The sequence below is a fragment of the Corvus brachyrhynchos genome, unplaced genomic scaffold, assembly GCF_000691975.1.
Source record: "Corvus brachyrhynchos isolate BGI_N302 unplaced genomic scaffold, ASM69197v1 scaffold21, whole genome shotgun sequence".
In the NCBI taxonomy this organism is placed as follows: Eukaryota; Metazoa; Chordata; class Aves; order Passeriformes; family Corvidae; genus Corvus; species Corvus brachyrhynchos.
The window spans coordinates 3,125,279-3,146,108 of record NW_008236924.1 but is presented as its reverse complement, the minus strand read 5'-3'; the positions used below and the strand labels follow the sequence as shown (position 1 = coordinate 3,146,108).

At 39.2% G+C, this 20,830-nt stretch overlaps 1 protein-coding gene across 1 annotated transcript in view; it reads left to right on the top strand.

Moving 5' to 3' along the window:
• Nucleotides 1-494: 494 nt before the first annotated feature.
• CLINT1 (clathrin interactor 1) overlaps nucleotides 495-20,830 on the top strand; it is a 22,190-nt gene continuing 1,854 nt past the window's right edge. Inside the window, exons 1-10 of the mRNA XM_008628961.1 lie at nucleotides 495-599; nucleotides 1,274-1,370; nucleotides 2,817-2,925; nucleotides 3,784-3,948; nucleotides 6,468-6,642; nucleotides 11,476-11,719; nucleotides 12,212-12,293; nucleotides 16,382-16,459; nucleotides 19,088-19,383; nucleotides 20,088-20,292. Coding sequence (XP_008627183.1) covers nucleotides 508-599; nucleotides 1,274-1,370; nucleotides 2,817-2,925; nucleotides 3,784-3,948; nucleotides 6,468-6,642; nucleotides 11,476-11,719; nucleotides 12,212-12,293; nucleotides 16,382-16,459; nucleotides 19,088-19,383; nucleotides 20,088-20,292 — 1,543 coding nt within the window. The 5' untranslated portion in view covers nucleotides 495-507. The remainder of the gene's footprint in view (nucleotides 600-1,273; nucleotides 1,371-2,816; nucleotides 2,926-3,783; nucleotides 3,949-6,467; nucleotides 6,643-11,475; nucleotides 11,720-12,211; nucleotides 12,294-16,381; nucleotides 16,460-19,087; nucleotides 19,384-20,087; nucleotides 20,293-20,830) is intronic.

The window sequence follows — 20,830 nt, the reverse complement described above, 5'->3', positions numbered from 1 at the left end:
GTGATTTTTTTTATTTGTTAGTTTTTCACTAGCACCTGTTTGGTACTGATATTCTTGAATTTCTCTTGTAGCATCACTCAAAAAAAAATTGCTTCTGATTGAGTTATAAAACCTCTTGCAAATAACTTTACTATTACAAACCTGTAAGCAAACCATACGTAGCTGCAGAAGCTATCAGCTTTGACTCTGGTGGTTTGGTTTGGATTTTAATTTGACCCAAAGCCATTTTTACTGGACTGAATTCAGCTGTAATGTAATCCCCAGTTTCTCATCTGTATTCTTGAAGACTAATAGAATAGTAAAACCTTCTTAAAGATAACTTAAATGTGGTGTATAGTGTCCTCAGGGTAACTTGTGCACTAAAGCTGTTTTCTTTCCCACTCTGTAGAGGTATCTCATTAAGTGAGATACGCACTAGTGTCATTATTAAGTTTTCATGTGTTTCTCAGTTTTGATGCTAATCTTCATGTGTGTGAATTTTTTTTCCTTTGCAGCACCAATGTGGTTATGAATTATTCAGAAATAGAGTCTAAGGTTCGAGAAGCAACCAACGATGATCCATGGGGACCTTCAGGGCAACTCATGGGAGAGATTGCCAAGTAAGTGATAATTTGACTCAGTGATGAAGAAAAGAAAGGTACATTTTATATAAGAATGTGAAATTTCATGCTAAATCAACTCTGTGGTATTCAGACTGGTAATGTCAAAAAGTTGCTGTAACTAACGTCTTAAGTTTTTTAATGCATAATCATAGAATGTATTGAAAACTGTCAAACAAAACATGAAGCCCGGGTATTTTTTAATTCTTGATTTTTCATTTATGTATCCTCAGAATTCTTGCAATATAGCTGACTTTTTTTTAATATTTATTTTCAAAGCGCTTTCTTGTAACTTTTCCAAAAACAGCAAAACATGCCAAATTCTTCCTTGAGCTTTTTTTCTTGTGTTAAAATCAGTTTGGACGTTGCATGTTTGATTAGTGGCAGCAGTTGTTAGGGTATTATTATTCATATTCAACGTTATTTTCGTTACAAATTAGTGAATGTTCTTTTACTGCCTCAGATTTTTAGAATTACTCTTTTCCTTTGTAGTCCTGGGATGTAAATGACTGATCTAGGAGTTAAAACAGGGACAGCTTTTTCCCTTTAATGTCATCCGATGTTCCTGGGCTTGGATCACTCCTGCCATCTACTGCCAGCCCCGAGTCTGAACAAGCTCTTGTGGCCAACCCCGGAAAACAACATTTCTGTGCCGCTTTTGTTCCGTTCTTTAGGGCTACGTTTATGTACGAGCAGTTTCCAGAACTCATGAATATGCTGTGGACTCGGATGCTGAAAGACAACAAAAAGAACTGGAGGAGAGTTTATAAGGTGTGTAAGGATCAAGGCTTGGTGCTTGTGCAGTGTCCTGGTGGAGTTCTTGTTTAGATAATCCTACAGCACTGTCTTCACTAGCAACTTAGAATTTCTTCCCTGTGTTTTTTAATTCTGCTGGTGAAGTCAAAGTTCAAGTGCTGTATATGAAGAAACCCACAGAATTTCTGGTTTCAGAAGCGTGTTTAAGATGCTACTTAATGAACACAACAGAGCAATTACATTTTGCTGCTATTCAGGTATTAGAGTAGCACTCACAGTTCAAATCTACCCAAAGCAGTTGTTACAGAGCTCCATGAGAAGGAGATGTTAAGTTACGGTGCTATCAGGAAAACATTTTTGAAGGAATTCAGAAATACCTGAAATAAAATGCAAACTAATCTTAATTTTCTGCCAATTTGTAATGCTTTAAAAATTGTAGTTTAACTTCGAGTGGGCCAAATTTCCTTGCAAATCTTACATGACAGTTTTATGTCCTAATTGTGTTTTGGACAAGATCAGAGTCATTTGCATTTTTCTTGTCTTTGGTACAGAAACTTTTTGCTTGAGATTGTGTCGTGCTGCACTTAAAGTGGTGTTCAATGTTCACTGAATTATGCAAATATAACCTCCTTTTTTAGAATTGATGTGTTAGACTAGGTTATATTTTGTTTTTCTTGATGCCAGGATTGTAGCAAGACACAATTAATTCTAAAGCATAGTTTGTGCTTTTCACAGGTGCTTGATGTTTTGTAGTCATAGTAATTGTTTTCCCTGAAGTACAATAGAAATTAATATTTAATGCTATCACACATAGCTACTTAATGTTGTAAAGACTTCTTGGAATTGTTCATCAGGTTTGGATTGGTTGAAATAAAATGATAGTTTTAGCTGATAAAGGCACTACTTCAGAGAAAGTGCGGTTTTTTTTTTTTTTTCTAGGTATAAATCCTCAACATAAGGAACTGAAATTAAAGTATTATTTAAACTTCATTTGTTTTGTCACTTGTCTAAAATTGTCCTGAAATGCAGTTTTGTATATCCATTGAATCCTGCAGAAGGCTTCTTAAATTCCTGTAGGAGTTACCTTTCAGTGAAAGCCACTGGAAAATTGTGAACAAAAGAGGCGAAAGAAAATGCTTCATTTCACAGGTTAACTTTTTCTCTTAAATTGCTACTGCTTTATCTTAAAACAAGCAGTAGCTGATAAAGGTAACTACTTGTGATTTAGTAGTAACAAGTTAAAGTTTTAAAAATGCAGTTTTGATAGGCGGAAGAGCAAAAAAGCCATGAAAGGAAAATATGGTTTTTTCCATGGGAGCCATATAATAAGCATTTATTTAAAAAGGAAAAGTCTTATTATTTACTAATTTGGGGAGGGGGGGTAGGTTTGGAGTTTTTACAAAAAAAAAAAAGGGTAGAGCTTTTGTTCATGCAATCATAAGGTGCTTTGTATTTTTATAGTCTTTGCTGCTCCTAGCTTACCTCATAAGGAATGGATCAGAGCGTGTTGTTACAAGTGCCAGAGAACACATTTATGATTTGCGATCCCTGGAAAATTACCACTTTGTAGGTGAGCAATAGAAAAATCTTATAAGCAAATTAAAACAGTAGTTGGAGTTGTCAGTCACCTGAACCAGCTTAGAAGCTTCCCCAGTCTAATTAAAATGTGACTGTTGCCAGTTGTGTGAAGAGTGCAGAATCCAAGACGTGGGGCCCTAGAGTATTAATTAGTGAAGACAAGAACTTGCAGAAAAGACTGGCTAATAACAACAGAACCAACACAACATGAGTGTTGGGGTTTATATTAAAATATGCACTAGAGACTGGTCCCCTGTGGTGTCCGTAAAGGAATAGCTTTAATCATATGGGAAGAAAAGGTTAGAGCTCCAAAACACACACATCTGTTTGAAGCTGGGGTTTTTTCCTCCCACCAAATAATATTTACAGTGCAAAGGCAGCAAGGCCAGTGTGTGTTTTGAATGTGAAAAAGGCTGGAATGAAGCACATTTAGCTTATAGTACTTCCCAACCGAAAGCAATTTTTCAAAAAATCAGTTTTGCCATGAGACTGAGTTCTTGCAATGAAACTTGCAAAAACTGTGCTAAAAATACTGAGGGAGGGTCATGTTTTGAGGGGTTAAAATTGTTCAAGTGGAGAATATGAGTTCTGTCTCAGCCTTTGTTAATCTCTCCTATATTTAAGTACACCATTCAGTGCAAACTCATTTATCTAAATTTTGTGTTAAAGTAATTGGTCCCTTTTAAACAAATTCAGTGGACCTCAGTAGTCATGAAATCTTTTGACTGCTGTGTTTATAGTTCAAATTTTTTTATCAGTTTGATGTTCAGTATTGCTGCCTCTTACTTAGTATTTTGCTTTTTTCCTCCCATCTTCCATCCATCATTTCTATCCTGCATTACCTGCACAGATGAGAATGGCAAAGACCAGGGGATAAACATCCGCCAGAAGGTAAAAGAGATGGTTGAGTTTGCTCAAGACGATGATCGGCTTCGGGAAGAGAGGAAGAAAGCAAAGAAGAACAAAGACAAATACATTGGGGTGTCCTCGGACAGTGTCGGAGGGTTCAGATACAGTGAGTACTGGGCTTCCTTGGGCAAGGATTGACAATCCACTTTTGCTTTCCCAAATAATACTGTTTGGACCCTTGAAGGGTATCTGTGGATTTTCGGTGTGTCTCCTGGGGTCTGTCAGATCTGACTTTGTATTTAGGCACCAAGTACTCTGCTTTCTCCTTGCTCCCAGTCCCTGCCATAGTGTCCAGCAGGGATCTGAGCTTGCACTGGCTTTTCCATCTGCTGTATCCCAGCATGCCATCCATAATACAGCTGCCAGTCTGAGTAATCCTTGGGTGCTTTTAGTAAGGAATGAGTGACAAAGTCCCAATGGCACAAGGCTCTGGTTTGCTAGAATTGGTGAGTTCTTTGAGAGCAGGGTTTGCTGTAAGAGCTCAGTAGCTGTGCAGGGCTTAAACTTCACCTGTTTGTGTCTGATGCTGTCTGGTTTTTTTACTCTTCTTCTCTGTGAGCCTTCAACTTAGATCTGTTCCCTCCTGTTTTTGACAGGTTGTTTCTCCATTCTCCCTTTTTCTCATATGTAGAGCAGTTGAAAACTTCCAAGGCTGGATATTTCTTGGCTTTTTTATGTTTCTTTAGGCTTGGAATAGCTATCTGCTTGGAATTCTGCTGATTTTCTTTTTAGGAAATACTTATGAGTCACTGTATTTGTACTTTGAGTAACGTCCCTCTGTTCTTTCACTGAGCTTACCTTTTGACTTCTCTGTGCAGAGTCGTGATCTATCCTTGTAGTCTGGGTAGAAGCCTTTCTCTATGTGCTCTTTAGGTATCATTCAGGTTTTTTAATTTAAAGGATTAGTTTTTGTCTTGTATTTAATTTTTGTGCTAAAGGGTTTTGAATTATTCCTTCATTTGTTGAGTAAAGTTAAAAAAAACCCTCTTTCTAGCAGCACTAAACAAACCCTTTCCCAGGTGAGATTTCTAATAAAAAAGATTCTAGCTATTGAAATACAAAACACTTGTATTCAGATTTTTTCTTAATTTGTTTTGTCCTGAAAATACTGAGCTCTTAGTTGGTGTCTATTTTAATTTTAAAATTGCACAGGAAAACCCCTCTAAAGGAACCTGCATTAAAATGCTTGAGAGCCTGACATAAACTGAAATAAGGCCATTTTATTCTCCTGCAAAATTTAACAGCAGTACATTTCTGAGCAGTGTCTCCTTGTCCAATGATAAAGATCTCACTGAGCATCTCATGGATTTGTAGCAGGTTCTCTGCTGGAAAAGTTTTATGGATCTAAACAAATATCATTGGAGACTTGCACCTATGTCTTTGCTTAAAAAATACACCCTATATGATCTGATGTTATCAGACAGGTATCATTCAAATTTTGCACCTTGTAGTGCTGGAATCCATCATTTTCTTTTTTTATTAAAATGGCTTAATTGAATACACCTTGAACATTACATGAGCTGCAATATCATTTGTATGTAACTTGAAGAAGTGATATTTCACTGTTCTTCCTTTCTGCTACTCAATTTTTCTCAGCCTAAGTAAAAAAAAAATTCACTAGTGTTTCACATTTTTAAAAGATGTGCAAAAAATGGCTTCTTTCATGTGTGTAATAACCCAGAATATAAAATGTTTGCCTAAAAATGTTGCCTAGAAACTGAGCTGGTTTGGTTTCTTTATATACCTATATTCTGAACAGAAGATCTGATATAAGATCACAATACTAAAGTGTGCTGTGCTTCTGATAGTCAAGTCTTTGTTAAATTATTGGGTTTTTTCATTTGAATTAAACTCAAGTTGGCTGTGTGTGTATAAATAAACAAGACTTTAGTGTTTTAGACTTCCTTGATGGGATTGTACAACAAATGTGTATTTCAGGTAAAACTGGCAGCTGTTTATAATCTAAGATACCAGTATGGAGGTCTGGAATACTAAACCAGAAGAAAAAGGTTTTGATTTCTTGATAATAGTGTTCAGTAAAGATGTTCAGGGTATTCATTGGACCCTGAAAAGATGAGTTGCTTTACCACCTTTTCTTTTTTCGTCTTTTAAAAAAAGTTTTTTTAATTGCTAAGGAAAATGAAAAATTATTATGCACATTCTTTCAATATTTTGGCACTGTGTTTTTGTGTATTAATGTCAGTACATAAAACCCCCAGTGCTTTACCTGTGATCACATGGCTCAGCCAGGAATGGGCTATTGTGCACTGTGGGGCTGTTCCAGAAGTGCCATGTCCCCTTCCTGATCAGCTGCTTCTGCAGCCAGGGCTGGCTGTGCCTCTGGTGCTTCTCCAGCAGAGTCCAACAGCATCCTGATGTGCTGGGCATTGAGATTGTGTCATTGTCATAAACAAAAGTCTTTGAATCTTCATTGCTGCCACTTAATGATGGGCATTCCATGCTGTGTTTGCTGTAATAGTGTTGATTCAGCACTGAGGGAGCTTTCAGTTTGCTTTGTAAACTTGTACAGCTTGTGCATGTAGGGCGGGGGGGCTTGAGAGGGATTCTGGACAGACCATAGGCTTCTTTTTGGGTATCTAATAGTTCTTATCTTTGTCTTACCAGGTGAAAGATATGATCCTGAGCCCAAGTCCAAATGGGATGAAGAATGGGATAAAAAGTCAGCATTCCCATTCAGTGATAAGTTAGGGGAGCTCAGTGACAAGATCGGCAGCACGATCGATGACACCATCAGCAAGTTCCGAAGGAAAGATCGAGAGGACTCTCCAGAAAGGTGCAGGTACTGGAGTTGTTTTAACCCAAATTTATCTGTGAGATTGCTCTAGAAAGCAGTTGGGCATTGCTGGACGTGAGTTACAATGCTCTGCCATTCTTTGTGTCTGTAGGGAGTCATGTTTGGGTTCAGTACCTGCTTCCTGGGCTTCTGCAGGTCTCCCTGGCCTTGGACAGCAGTGTGGCTCTGGCAGTAGTTAACAGCTCTTGGCTGCCTTCCATTACTGCCCCAGCTGCTGGCAAAGCAGGGAATTTGGCTGAAATTTCCTAAGCTTTTCCTTGCCTCAGCAATTCAGTGGTCATGTGCCAGTGTACTGGAGGCTGCCACTTAATGCTACACACATTCTGAATGCTGGAGTGCCAAGGAAGAAAATTGAAATTGCTTAGACCTGCCTTGATACAGTGCTGCTTGTCTGAGCTGATCTCAGGAAGAACAACCTGCAGGTGATTTCTTTTAAAACGAAAAAGTCAATTTCAGTTGAGGCTTTTCAAGAAAATTCTTGTATTTTACATCTGGTCATTAAATTGTGTCAGTAAGGGAGAAAATCTACCCTGCTTTGGCTACAGAGAGAACTTTACATCTGTCACACTTCAACAGGTGCATTGAATTTAATTGTCTGGAGATCAAGTTAGTACTTAACAGAATCTGAAATTGCTGTAGAGAAAGTGCTCAAGTATATTGAAATGATTCCCTTTTGGGAAACAACTTAAAATTCAAATTTGCACTGAGATTTGATTAATGTTTGTTACAAGAATATCTTTAGATAGTCACACATGTGTATGAATATAAAAATACACATGCACACATCTGTGTGTTGTAAAGCAATTTTGTACTGAACCAAAAAATGATAATAATGGTAGCATTTCTGGGGGAAAGCCCATGTGGTCTTCTTGCTGGGGCATTAATAAATCATAAAACTGGTATTCTTTGCACACATCAGGGTTCCCTCTTAGAACTTAATATCAATGGACTACAAAGAGAAGGATCAGAAGAAAAGTAAACAATTTCACATTTAACAATGGTACATTTCTGTGGGCTTTTCTGTACTTACCTTTCAAAAGCAACTTGTCCCATGATGTCTGCAGAGCTCACCAGCCACGTTTCACATAGGGGATGTACAGTAAACATTTTTTTTTTTAATCTTACTTCCTTTTTTTTATTTCTGAATGGCTCCTGTCTCATACTGGATAAAGTCTTGTATTTTTCAGTGGTGTAGACAGTCCTTTCTGAAGTCTCATCTTTATCAGAAGCAGCTTATTTTGATGATTTCTCCACTGTACATCTCTACCCCAAGTTACACTGCTCTTTTTCTCCGGCTAATGTTACATTTTTCATTTTTGCTTTGCTCTTGTAACCCTTGTCTCTTCTGTTTGACTTTCCTCCTATTTTTTTTTTTTTGTGTATGTCAGGTGGGGTATTTGTCTCAACATTTATAAAATTGATGAACTTGGGTCTCGAAGTAAGAGGAGGAATTTTTGGGACATAACATGAGCAAAGCCAGTCTGGTGGTTGCAGGTTATTCTGCTGTAAGAAGGAATCCAGGCTGCAGCATTTCAGCTTCTCTAGCATTGCTTCAAATCCCAACCTGGAATTTCCTTTTCTCTTTTCTTGGCATGGGGATCAGATACCATGGAAGGGATTATATCCAAGGGTTTGAATGAAGGGATTTCTTTCTACAGAAGCCATCAGAGGATCTAAGGAGATTGAACTGAAGGTCATAGAATGTCTGTATTTATCCTTAAAGATACTGTAAATACATGCCTTAGTGCATGCTCTATTAGCAAAACACAGTATTTAAATATTAAAACTGAAGGTGGCATGAAATTTTAATTATCATATAACTTAGGCTCAAAATAACATTCTTTTGTAAATGCCTCATGAAATCTCTGCATTTGTGTTTTCACACTTCAGCAATTTTTTTCTAGAAACAAGTGCCAAAAATATACTGGCTTATTTGTAGCCTGCTGCTGTATAATAACAATTAAGTTGCCATTTCACTTGGAAAAGTGACTAAATGGTGATACTCACTCAGCTGGCAAACATGCTGTTATGTTCTATTGTTTCTACCTTAATAACTTTATAAACCATTATTACTTGAGTACTGTAAAACCAATAAAGGCCTTGAAGCACAAAGAATAAATGTGTCTTACACATCTCACCTGTGGCCAATGAAATGTGGCCAAACTTGTGGATTTCTGACTTTACTTGCAAAGCCAGTAGTTTGCATAAATGGAAAAAAATTCTTGAAGTAACTAAGAACTTTACCAGAGATCTAAGTGATACAAAATGCTGAGTGTACAGTAGATTTCAGTGCAACTGCTTTATACAATGAGCTCTGGAGAAGCAAAGTCTGCTGCTTTTTTTTTTTTAATTTAGGTGAAAAATTTTAGCAGTGTTGTGGGGAAAATGAATTCTTTTTTCCAGTAATATATCCCTGTGAAACTAGTGAAGACCACAGGCAATACCCCAAGGGGTGGGAAAGCCTCTGGTTTTCTTTCTTAGTGCTTGCTAGTTCTTAGGTGAATAAACCATTTGCTGCCCTGAGTCCAGCACTGCACACTGAAATTCTGCTTTCTGAATTACCTGCAGACACACAGAGGTGGTTCTGATACACTGCATTTTTTTCCTAAGAATTCTTAAAACTGTTAATCTTTGTTTCTCCAGTAATCAGAAAGCCTGATACAGGTAACAGAATAGAGAGGAAGCAAAACTTCCAGTACTCCTTTAAAAGGAGGCACCAGCCATGTTTAAAGCCAACTTGTATCTAAAGAATGACTTTTATAGTGGGATGTAATTCAGCTATACTTAGTCTCAGTAAATTATTTTTGTTTTCTTAAAGGTTGTTAAAAAAAGTCTTACTACAAAAAACTTAAGGCAAAGGAAAAGAACATGTGTCCATACTTTGATTTCTCAAAGTTGTACTCGTATACTTTCTTTGCAGAAGTTTTTTAATAGTGCATTGCTATAATTTTTTTGGAGTTCTCTGCAATTCTCAGATGAAGCACTGCAATTTTACTGAGCACAGTAAACATACTTAAAGTGAACAATAATCTGTAAATTTTTTTTTTCTTAATGTGACCATTAAAGAAAAATAAAAAGTGGATCTCCTGAGAGAGTTTGGAAGCAGTACAGGTTGTCATAGAAAATTGAGTGTTTAATATTTATTCTCCTTTCTGGCACATATGTTTGATTTCTTTCCTCAGAGCTTGTAGTCATTTATATTACTGCATATCACCAAAGACTGACTTTTTTCATTCTTGCATTAGTGAGGTTGATCTATGGCAGTTCTGTATCAATCCCTCCATTGATCAGACTTTGCTTGTCAGCTGTTTCCTCGGCCACAGAACATTCTTGGACTCTGTAGTGTGGACAAGAAATGTACTGCAGGTATTATATACCATACATTAAGAGACTGAGCCTTAGCTGTGTTGTCCTGGTCTTGGATGCTTTCAGCAGCATCCTTCAGCCTCCTCCAAGGCTTTTGGGATGGATGCACCGATGATAATGTGTGGTTCCCTCTGCTCTGGGGGCCCCTGTTAAAATCCTGATGTCACAAATGAAGTGTGGTTGTAGTGCCCTCTGGGGTGTTAGTGCACCCAGGTGGGGCAGCAGGGCTGTGCTCACATGGCAGGCTTGAAGTGCTTTGGAAAATAAAGTTAAATGATGCCATTTGAGCTCCCTTATCTGTGAAAGACTGGCTCAAGCCAATGCCAGGAGCTGCTGGTTGGCCAGCAGCTGTGAAATTTATCTTTTTAACGGTAAAAGAATTGCAAAAGGGAGTGAGCATTTACTGAGCCATCCCCAGTGGTGAGCAGGTAACATGCACAGAGGAAATGACACCTGCAACGTGTTCCCAAAAAGCCCACCATTGTTTGCAGAGAACAAAGGCTCCCCCCCAGAGTATATTGCAGTTACTGTCACATTCCCTCTGACAAAGGGACAGCCTTTCTTAAATTTTTCAGTTTTAGTATTCTAATGCATTATTAAAATATAAAACCCCTTCCACTTGCAACTCTGTTGCTAAGGGAATTACAATTTCAAAATATATCCCAATGTATTTAAGCTTTCTCTACAGCAATTCTCACTGTTATGTACAAATCCTGGTGGTAACAGGCAACATGATGGGGGGGGGAGGCCAGTTACTTTCTTTGTGAAAGACTTAAAATACAAAAGTAGAAAATGTAACAAATGAATCAAATAGTATGCAGCAACATCTGAAAAGTTTTTGCCTAAAAGGGTGACATTTTTATTCTTTTACATTTTGAGAACAACTGTGTGTGCTTTGATAATGGTAACACTGCATTGCATAGTTCTGTAAGCATTCCTTTCCCACAAACATCTTAAAGAATATGAAAGCCTGTTTTTCTGGAAAAGGAAATGAGCTGAAACACAAATGGAGTTGTTCAACCCGAAAGACAGTACAGAATTTGATTCATTGCTTTCTGTCTCTTGGTGCAAGTACTGAACACACCTGCCAACTTAACTTTCTGTTGCTGAAGTGTTACATAATGTGTGGGGGAGTTCCTGTCAGAAGGTAATTCAATGTACTGGATTTAAACACTGATTTCCTATTATCCTCTGTCGTGGACTTGCAGTTCGTGTTTAACAGAATAACCTGCTTTCCTGCACTGCTTCTGTACAACAGGTGCAATGCTGTGTGATGTGTTATGTAAGGGTGAAACGGTTCCTCTCTCAAATGTAGGAAAAGCAGCATTTTTATTACGAACTGCTGCTACAAGAAACTGCAGTGAGCAAAACTCTTGTGGCTTAAGCCAAACGTCCACTCAAGGAACTGAGAAGTCCATCACAAATGTTGTGCTATCACTTTTGTTTTTCTAGTGACAGTGATGACGAAAAATCAAGAAGAGGCAAATCTCCCAAAGCTGAATTTAAAGATGAAGAGGAGACTGTGACAACAAAACACATTCATATTGCACAAGCTACAGAAATTACCACCATCAGACAGAAACGCTCAGCAAATCCTTCAAAAACCATTGACTTGGGAGCAGCAGCTCATTACACAGGAGATAAAGCAAGCCCAGAACAGAACTCTGCTGCTCATCCTGCACAGCCTACGACAAAGGTGAGACAGCAGGAAAGCACAACATTTTGGAAGCTGTTTTCTTCTATCCTCTAAGACAATTTCTGCTTTAGGGTAGAATTTTTGTTATGCAGCCTTGAAAGGAGCTGTTTTATCAAAAATGTTTAGTTGGACTTATCACAGTCTGTGGAACAGTATAATTGTAATTAATTGTGATTGCTTTAAGGTGTAGAATTTTTTAAATATAGTCTCTTCAGGACAGCAAAGAGAATTTTGGCCTGAAGTGTTAAAGATTCTATGAAGCTGCACATTTACTGAAAACTTACCAAATTCTTCAGTTGTAAAAAACAAAAAAAGCCTTTAGCTTTTCAGTACTTGATTTTACATTTAGCCATATGATTGTTGGCTTTAAAGACAAATCTGTTATCTCTTCAAAGCAAAGGCAAACAAAATCCTTCAAAATCCCAGAAAACTTCTTAATGTCATTTGATTAATGACATCATGAGTTGATATCTGGTGTAATTTCTTCTCCAGGCTGCCGTCCCCTCTGGCAGCAAGTCCTCTAATGACCTGGTGGACCTGTTGTTTGATGGAGCCAGCCAGCCAGCTTCCACAGGTAGGTTTGGGGTCTGTTTCAGTTCTGAGGAGAGCCTTGTTTGTTGCCAGAATAAAAATAAAGTAGATAAATTGAGAAAGATATACTTGAAAAAAATGTAGAACTGCCTAGAAAGAACATTTTATAGCAAGGTACTGTGTGTGCTATTGCATGGAACTAATAAACGTTACGAGCACAAAGATGGACTGCCAGATCAGTCTGTCAGAAACTGTGTATGTAATGCAGTTATTTATAATTAACTCTGAAAGCAAGTGCAACCATTCATATTCAAGCATTTCTCATTGTGCAATTCAAAGGCTGGGCAGGTGGAGATGGATAATCTTCATCTGAGGTATATGGCAAACTTGGTTTTTTGTCTTATTTTCTCTTGGCACTTGGTTGACCCAAACCCTAGGACCAAAAAGAAATTGCTACCTAAAAGTGAAATTACTCATTTTAAAACACATCCTTCACTCTCCATAAATGTGTAGCTAATCTATTAATCTTCACATGGACTTACCCTTATGCTCTCAAAATGCAGTATGTTTTTAGGTGTTAAATTTCAGTGCATTGTTATGGGCTTGGTAGAGGAGTTCTGAGGATTGGTGCTTTGCTTTTCAAAACATAAGACTTGAAATTTAGATTTGTTTTTGTGCTTACAGGTCCCTGGTATCAATGGGTTTGTGGTGGCGTGGAATAGAAAAAGAACTTCTGTGCACTTGTGGTCTGATGGCACAGTTGGGAGGGAGTGAGCTGTAATCTGAGACCACTTTGAGTAGCAAATAAAACAGCATTTCACAGAGAGAAACCTTTCAGAGACCTTCCCATTGCAAATGAGGAATGTCCCATGCTGGACAGGATCCTGCTGGCACTGCAGAGCAGGGTGTGTGCCTCACTGAGCCCAGGGTCTGCTGGGCCCTTGCTTTAAAGACAAGGCAAAATGACAGAGGCTGCACCAAGAAATGGCAGTTCTGAGTGGCTGGAGGCCACGTGTGTGGCTGCAGGCAGGCGTCTGTAAGGACTGTCCTTACTCACCCCGTTATAACTGGAGTTACACCACTCCTGGGGGTGTTGTAGGGTCACACCAGGGATTTGATTGTCATGTGTGAGCAAAACCAGTACTGTGACCCTTCCTTTCATCACTGCCCTGCTTCTGTGTTTAATACACTATAAAATATATCAGAACTCTACTGCAGGGGAGGGAGACTGTTGTGGTAATTTAGTATCAGACATCTGTCTTAGTATTTTCTTTATTATTTTGAGTGGATCTTTAAAACTTTGCTCACTTTTATTTTTGGGAAAGTAGACAGTCTTTCATGTCTGTTATGAAATGTGTTAATTCCTAGAGATTGAGAAATATGAGTCATTTCATGTGTCTGTTTTTATGCACAAATATGCATAAATTTAAGAAACAACTTAATTTCGTTCAATTTCTTACTTTATTAACTTCACATAACAGAGCTGTTCATTGTATATTGGAGTTACTACAGTTCCATGAAAGTTTAAGATCCTGGATCAGAACCACTATCCCAAGTCAATACTGATTTTTTTTTTCCATCTAATTCTTACGGCAGAAGAGATTGGAGTATTTTTTATTTGTATACAATGCGTATGTTTTTATTTTTATAAAAATAAGATCTCATTGAGAATAGATTGTTTCCACTTCAAAGTGAACCTGCCCATATTTCAAACAGAACTATGGCAGCTGCTGTATTACAGTGTACTTAAATCTTTCATCAGTTTGGCTCTTTGCTGTAGTCAGCCTTTTTTCTTTTCTTTTTTTAATCTTTTCTTCTCCTTTTTCCAAAGCAGCATTTAGAAATGGTGCTGAGAAGAGGCACATTACCAGCTGGTCCTGCTAAATAACCTTTGCTGACCTGAGCAGGCAGATGGAAAGGGTTCATTTGTAGTGACAGATCTCGCATGGGAATCTTTGAGGCTTGCTCATGTTGAGAAGATTAGCTCTGTCCTTCACGTGCAGGTCACTTGTTATGACCACTGCTCCTTGCAGCACAGGGTGTGGGAACATTCCCAGTGTCAGGCAAGGCAGAGGGAAAGGGTCAAATGCAGCCTTTGATGTGTCCTGTGAAGGAACTGGCAGGGAAGTGATGTGAATTCAGGGACCTCGGGGTTTGCTTATCTGTGTATTTTCAGGTGCAGAGATGTGAAAGGGTTGATTGGGCTCAGTGTTACTCTTTACTGGAGCAACACAGTTTGTATGTGAGGGGGTGCTTGGTTGCCATAAAGGGGAAGATGTAAAATCCCTGGTTAGACCTGCTGTGGGAGTATTTTTTGGTGTTGCTGGAGCTGAGGTTCCTTAACCTTTCTTTAGAGAGTTACTGCATCCAGCTTAATCTCTGTCACCTCTCTCTGAAGCTCAGTTTCACTTGAAAACAGGCAAGAGAGGGGGAGGAAAAGTTAACTTGACTGAAAATGTTACGGGGTTATTTTGGGTATGAACCTAGTTCTGTTTTTAAAATTAAATTAATCCCTAGGCGCTGTCAGGCAGCCCAAGGATAATGGGTGTAGCAAGGGAGCATTGATTTTTATTTTTTCCTTTGAGTGTGTGGTCAGGAGTGTGTCATCTGTGTTGCTCATTCAGCATATAAACTCTCAAACCATTAACCTGTTCTGAACTCTAGAAGCACATCTGTGGGGAAAAAATTACTTGAAAATGTTCATTGCAGTACACAGAGTAAACAGGATCAGATTTTTAGTTTGATATTTCCTCGTCCCTTTTTTATTCTCGGGTGTCTTAACTTGCTATGAAGTCCTCTCCCTCTTGAAAAGGTGTTAAAAGGGTTTCAGTAGTGCTATGTCTGAAATTCAGGGACCATCCTTGCATTCTCTGCTCATGTTTTATATCCTGCACTACATGCTCAGCAAGAAGACATTTGCCTTCCTGGCAATGTCTACAGTAAAATAACATTAAAAAGAAATACAAGTACACATGTATTAGGAAGTGAGTGGTTCCTTTTATTACTGCTGGCCATTTATTAAAAAGGAGATGGTTCTGGTTTAATTAACCCAGTTGAGAGTAGCAGATGGAGCAGAATGTCTTGCAGCGATAAGACAATTCCGAAATGGCACCAGATGTTGGAAGCTGTCCCTGGTGGTGTTTGAGTGCAGCACAGATGTTCCAGTCCCACCTGGCTGCCTCCTAAGCACTGCAGGCTAAGCAGCTGTGATGTAACCTATATAATGTACGCATAACACTAAAAGCAAAATAATTGAACTGCTGCAGCTTCTTCTGAGGGTGGGACTGCTTGGAGGTGAAATCTTTGAGGACAAACAAATAAGGGCAACTTCTTGGCTTCCTCAGGTCAGTGGAATTCCTGCTTAAAAGCAGTACCAACCATAACTAGGTGATTTTTGTAACTTTTCTGAGTATTTCAAAAATCAGCTGTACAATATGGTTCTTAAATCTGCTGCTTTTATACCTTTGCTGTATCTTTTTAGTGAAAAATTGTTACTATGCTGTATTCAGAAGTTAATAATTTATGTGCTGTATATGAATGTCTAGTTGGAAAACTTAATGTTCTTGCTGTAGAAAGGAAGCAAACTTATAAAAAAATGAACACAAATGCAAGCTCTGTCCTTGAAATCCCAATTCAAGATCATTGCAGAATCATTCATGCTTTAAGTAACACAAAAACTAAATATAAAGTGACATGTAATTTTTCATAGGAAGCCTAATAAATTAACTTTTATACAATAAGAATGTTTGGCCTTTTTCATATTATGCTTCCAAATTTTTAATTTTATAAGGTGCTAAACTGGTAGCATCACTCCCTAGTTAAAAACTTGTTAATCTTCTTAATATCTCTGAATTTATTTTTAGAGGTGACAAAAACTTGCATGTTCTAGTTCCTCCGTAGGAAAACAAAACTGCAAGATGTGCAAGGCAGTTGGAAATAATCCAGTTTATTGTTGCTCAGGCTTGTATAAACATAGTGTGGGGGTGAACAGGAAAACAGAGCCAACTTAGGGAGCAGAATCAATAAATCCATCGTGTCAAGTACAGAAAGCTTTTCTTCATAAATCCCACATGCAGTGGTTGCAAAGTTTGCACAATCCTGTAACAGCTTTTGGCTTCCCTCTGTTTCTAGGTGGATCAAGTGACCCATTTGGAGGATTTGCTGATTTTAGTTCACCTGCTGCTTCAGCAAGTTTCCCATCGTCGCAAGGTAGGACTGATTTAGGGATTGCAGTGCTGTTTCAGGGTGGAAGGAGGGCAAGAGATGCCGTGTGGCATTATTTAAAGTCCCTTCCCTTTCCAGGGTAAACTGTGTGTGTAACTGGACCACAAGTGCTCTGGGAGGAAGGAAGATGCAGCCTGGCTCACTGCATGTGCAGACATTTTACCTGCAGACAGACAAGCTTATCATGAGATGGCCACCATCTGAAAAGGTTTCCCTTAAAATTGGATTGGAAAAGAATAAAATATGCTTGGAAACCACCTAAAGTGATCCATTTTCCTTTGGTGGAATGTTTGTGGGATCCTACAAGGGCTGCAGACAGCCCTGGAGTGGGGAGAGCTGGCTGGCTGTCCTTTGTGAGGTTAATTTGAGCAGAAGTGTTGTTTGTGACTGGGGCTTCTCAGCCAGGGTGCAAGATCAAGTACAAAATGAGAAAACAGCAAAGAGGCTGAGCAGCCAATCTACCTGGGAGCCAGCTTTTAGTCAGCACGCTTGCATCTCTTCCCTTATTTTGCTGTGTTGGGAAGGCTCTACTGGACCTGGGTTAGTTAATACACCTTCAGTTTACTGGGTAGGAAAGAACTGCTCTAGTTTCTTACAGGCTTTCGCAGTCAAACCCAAGTTGTTTCGCAAACACAAAGCCGCCTACTATGCAAATAACTCCTGTGTTAATACAGTCTAAATTGATACAATCCTTTATCTGCATTAACGTGATTAATCTATTCCAATCACCATTATGCAAGGGACAAGGAGTTCTGTGAAATGATTAATCATTCCTGAACAGTGTAAGCCCCTCTAGAAATCTTTTCCTTCTTGATTAATCATCTTTGAAGTCCTACTGAAGGGGCAAAACCTTCTCCCTTTTACCCCCACTTCCATTATTGGTCCTCAGTGCACAGGTTTGAACATAGAAGGAGCACACTCAGCATTTACTTATCTATCAAGAATATTTAAAGTAGGTTTTAATTTTTAATACGTAATACTAATTGAAACATTCTAATATAGTGCCTCTTTGTGAGGAAGATCAAAGCAAATGTTCTAGTGAGGCCCTAAGCTAATGAATATTAGCCCACTTCATGCACTGAAGTTGTTGGCAATACTTGGATTTTGTGAACAAATTTACTGTTCCACTATATTTTAAATTGTAATGTGTTGGTAAAGAGACATGACTAAAGGTTGAAGGTGTATGTTGATAAATATTTACACGAAGTGTAAAAGACTGCTGCAGTTAGCCATGAGTGGGTGGAATATATTATGGAAGCAGCCATTGGATAGGGCAGGAAATAGAAACTGGCACTGGATTCATCTATCCCAGCTCTACATATTTGAGTCTTTGTTTACGCAGCTAAAGAAATCCAAGAGATGATTTAAATGTTCACCAGCCCTCAAAGTTCATTTCATATGGCAGTGCTGTTGTTTGTAACATAGCTGAAGTACCAAAAGTGAATCAGTGAGAGAATCAAAAAGCTGAGCTGGCCAGTGGCCCAAGCTCTGAATGTGATTCACTGTGTAGCCTGTGAGCTGTTTAAATGGTATTGCTTTATATTCTGCATTTTCTGCAAATGTTTTTAAGCTTTTCTTCCCCCATCAGTGCTGTGAAGCAGCACTTTCCCTGTTAATAGGGAAACACGTGTTTTAAGGGAGGTAACATCTCCTCCTGTTTGACTCCAAGGTTTGACAAGCTCTCAGTTCACTGGTTTGTGTCACAACATCTGTGATGCTGAAGAGGTGCCCTTGCAGGTGTCTACAAACAGCTCGTGCTGTTGGCTCTACCTTCACAGTGAGATACAGAGAGAGCTCCGAGTTCTGTGTTCTTATTTAAACACTTGTCTCCAAAAACCTCATCTATTGAAATGGAACGGTGTTTAAGTGGTGAGCTACAAGAGTTCAGCAGAGCTGCTGTTGAGAGAAATGATTGATCCAAGATTGAACTTCTGCTTTAAATCAAGGCATTTAGTTCAGGAATCAAATTTAGAAAACCTAATGTGTTTTACATGAGCACTTGATGGGATGGGAAGTGCTTATTCCTTATGACCTCAAATAAGCATTCTCTGGCAGCCTGCTTTCAAAATTCTGGGGTTTATTCCCCTCAGCATGGTTTTATACAAATACCTACAATGGTATACAACCAAATTTGGATGTAGTTGTCTGTATCATGGTGGAATTTGCTTTATCCGGTGGCTTGTTCCTGACAACTGCTGTCTCTGCGAATGCCAGAATGCCAAGATAAAAAGTTGGTAAGTGTTATCCAAGTTCTCAGTGTTGTTCTGACTGTGGTCTCCAGTCTACCCCAAGTTATCTTCCAGTTGTACTTCAACTGAAGCAAGCCTGTCCCTGCTTGCCTGGCATCCACAGGTGACACATTATCAAACATCTTCTACTTTGTGTACGGGTGTTTCATATTTCCTTTCGTACCTTGTTAAAATTGTTGGAATATTCATGAGAGGGAATGATGTCCAGATGGAGGTTCTACCTGCAGATGTTAATGTGGACGGACACAGATCAGCTCACATTTGTTTCAGTTCATGGACTATGGCATTTGCTCAGTGCCTTTCTCTAAGTCTTCTTTCTTCTCTGTCTTCCTTCCTCCCTCCCACACTGTTGCCTTTTCTTCAGGTACAGCAACAAGTGGAAATGGAGACTTTGGTGACTGGAGTGCCTTCAACCAAGCTTCTCCTTGTGCCAGTGCTTCGTCTGGAGAGCTCTTCAGCAGCACAGCACAGCAGCCAGCTCTAGAGCTCTTCAGTGGCTCTCAGCCAGCTCCGGGCCAACCTCCAGCTGCTTCCAATTCTATGGATCTTTTTGATTTGATGGGACCCTCTCAGACAACCATGACCTCCTCACAAAGCATGAATTTCTCCATGATGAGTTCCAATTCTGTGGGCGTCAGTTTACCCATGTCCAGGTCACAGGTAGGCTGCTATTGGTACAATTTGCTAATGACCTTCTCCTTAATCACAGCATTGAAAATGAATCCATTCCTCTCCTGGAGTGCATTAGATCTGCTCATTCAGATGTGATCAGCATTTTGTCAAAAATGTTTCAATTGCCTCCTAAACAGAGAAGTCCTTTTATAAGCCAGTCTTCTCGGAGGTGGGCTTCATTGCTCTAGGAGGTGTAGCTGCTTTTTTGGAGAAGTTGAGGTTGATATTTTAAGACCGTTCTCCACAGAAGGTTACAGATTTCCAGCCTCAAGGAGAGATGAAGGTCACAACTGGCCTGTTCTCCAAAAGACAGAAGTGCCTGCTGCAGTGGAGGGTGGTTTGGAAACTGGAATGGATCAGCTTGGTGTTAGGAGGAAAGAATCAGCGTGCTTGAGTTGAAAGCTTGGCTGCTGCTGGTCACTGTCACTCCACATTGATACGGGACTTGATCTCTGCTTACAAATACTCTTTTAATCTAACTGTGGAGCAGCACCTGGCAGCACTGCTTTGGAAGAGCTAAAGTTCATGGCATCCTGGGTTTTTATTGTCTGATATAAATACTTGTTTATAATAAATAAATAATAAATAAATAAATAAATACTTTATTGTCTTATCTAAATACTTGTTGTTTAGTCCTGTTTCCTACTGGTAAATTGTTTCAAGTGAATCCCAACCAACTTTTCTTTTTTTAGCCTCTGCAAAGCGTGAACCCAATGATGCCTAAGCCTAACTCACTTTATAATGCAAGGACAGAGATGGTCCAGAAAAATGCAAGCAAAACTCTACCCTCAACTTGGTCAGATCCCAGTGTAAATATCAGTTTGGACAATTTAGTACCTGGGATGCAGCCTTCCAAACCCCAACAGCCATCGCTTAATACCATGATGCAGCAACAAAGTAAGTGATCATTGCACTGTTTTGCACACACTGAGCCCTGTCTGTGTTCCATAGGCTGTCCCTGAGATCCAGTCTTCTGTCCACTACTGTTTTCCCACCTTTAGTCACACTTGTTTCATAAACTACTGTGACATTGTGACACAAGTGATGTTTTCTAAATGGAGATTGGTGTGCCAGGAGGCTGAGTCTGTGCAGGTTCTACTGTTGAGCTTGCACCATTGCTGTATCTTGACTTTAGGCATCCTAATCCTTAGAACTTCTCTGGAATATTTATTGTTGTAAAATGATATTCAAAACTTCTGTAGAGAAGTTTTCTGAGTCTTCACGCAGAAAATAGGGAAACAAGTGCAGTGGAATCATAGAATCATTAAGGCTGGAAAATACCTCAGGGATCAATGAGTCCAACCTGTGACCCATCCCCACCTTGTCAAGTGGCCCAGAGCACTGAGGGCCACATCCAGTCCTTTCTTGGACACCTCCAGGGATGGGCACTCCAAACCTCCCTGGGCAGCCCCTTCCAATGCCTGATCACACTTTC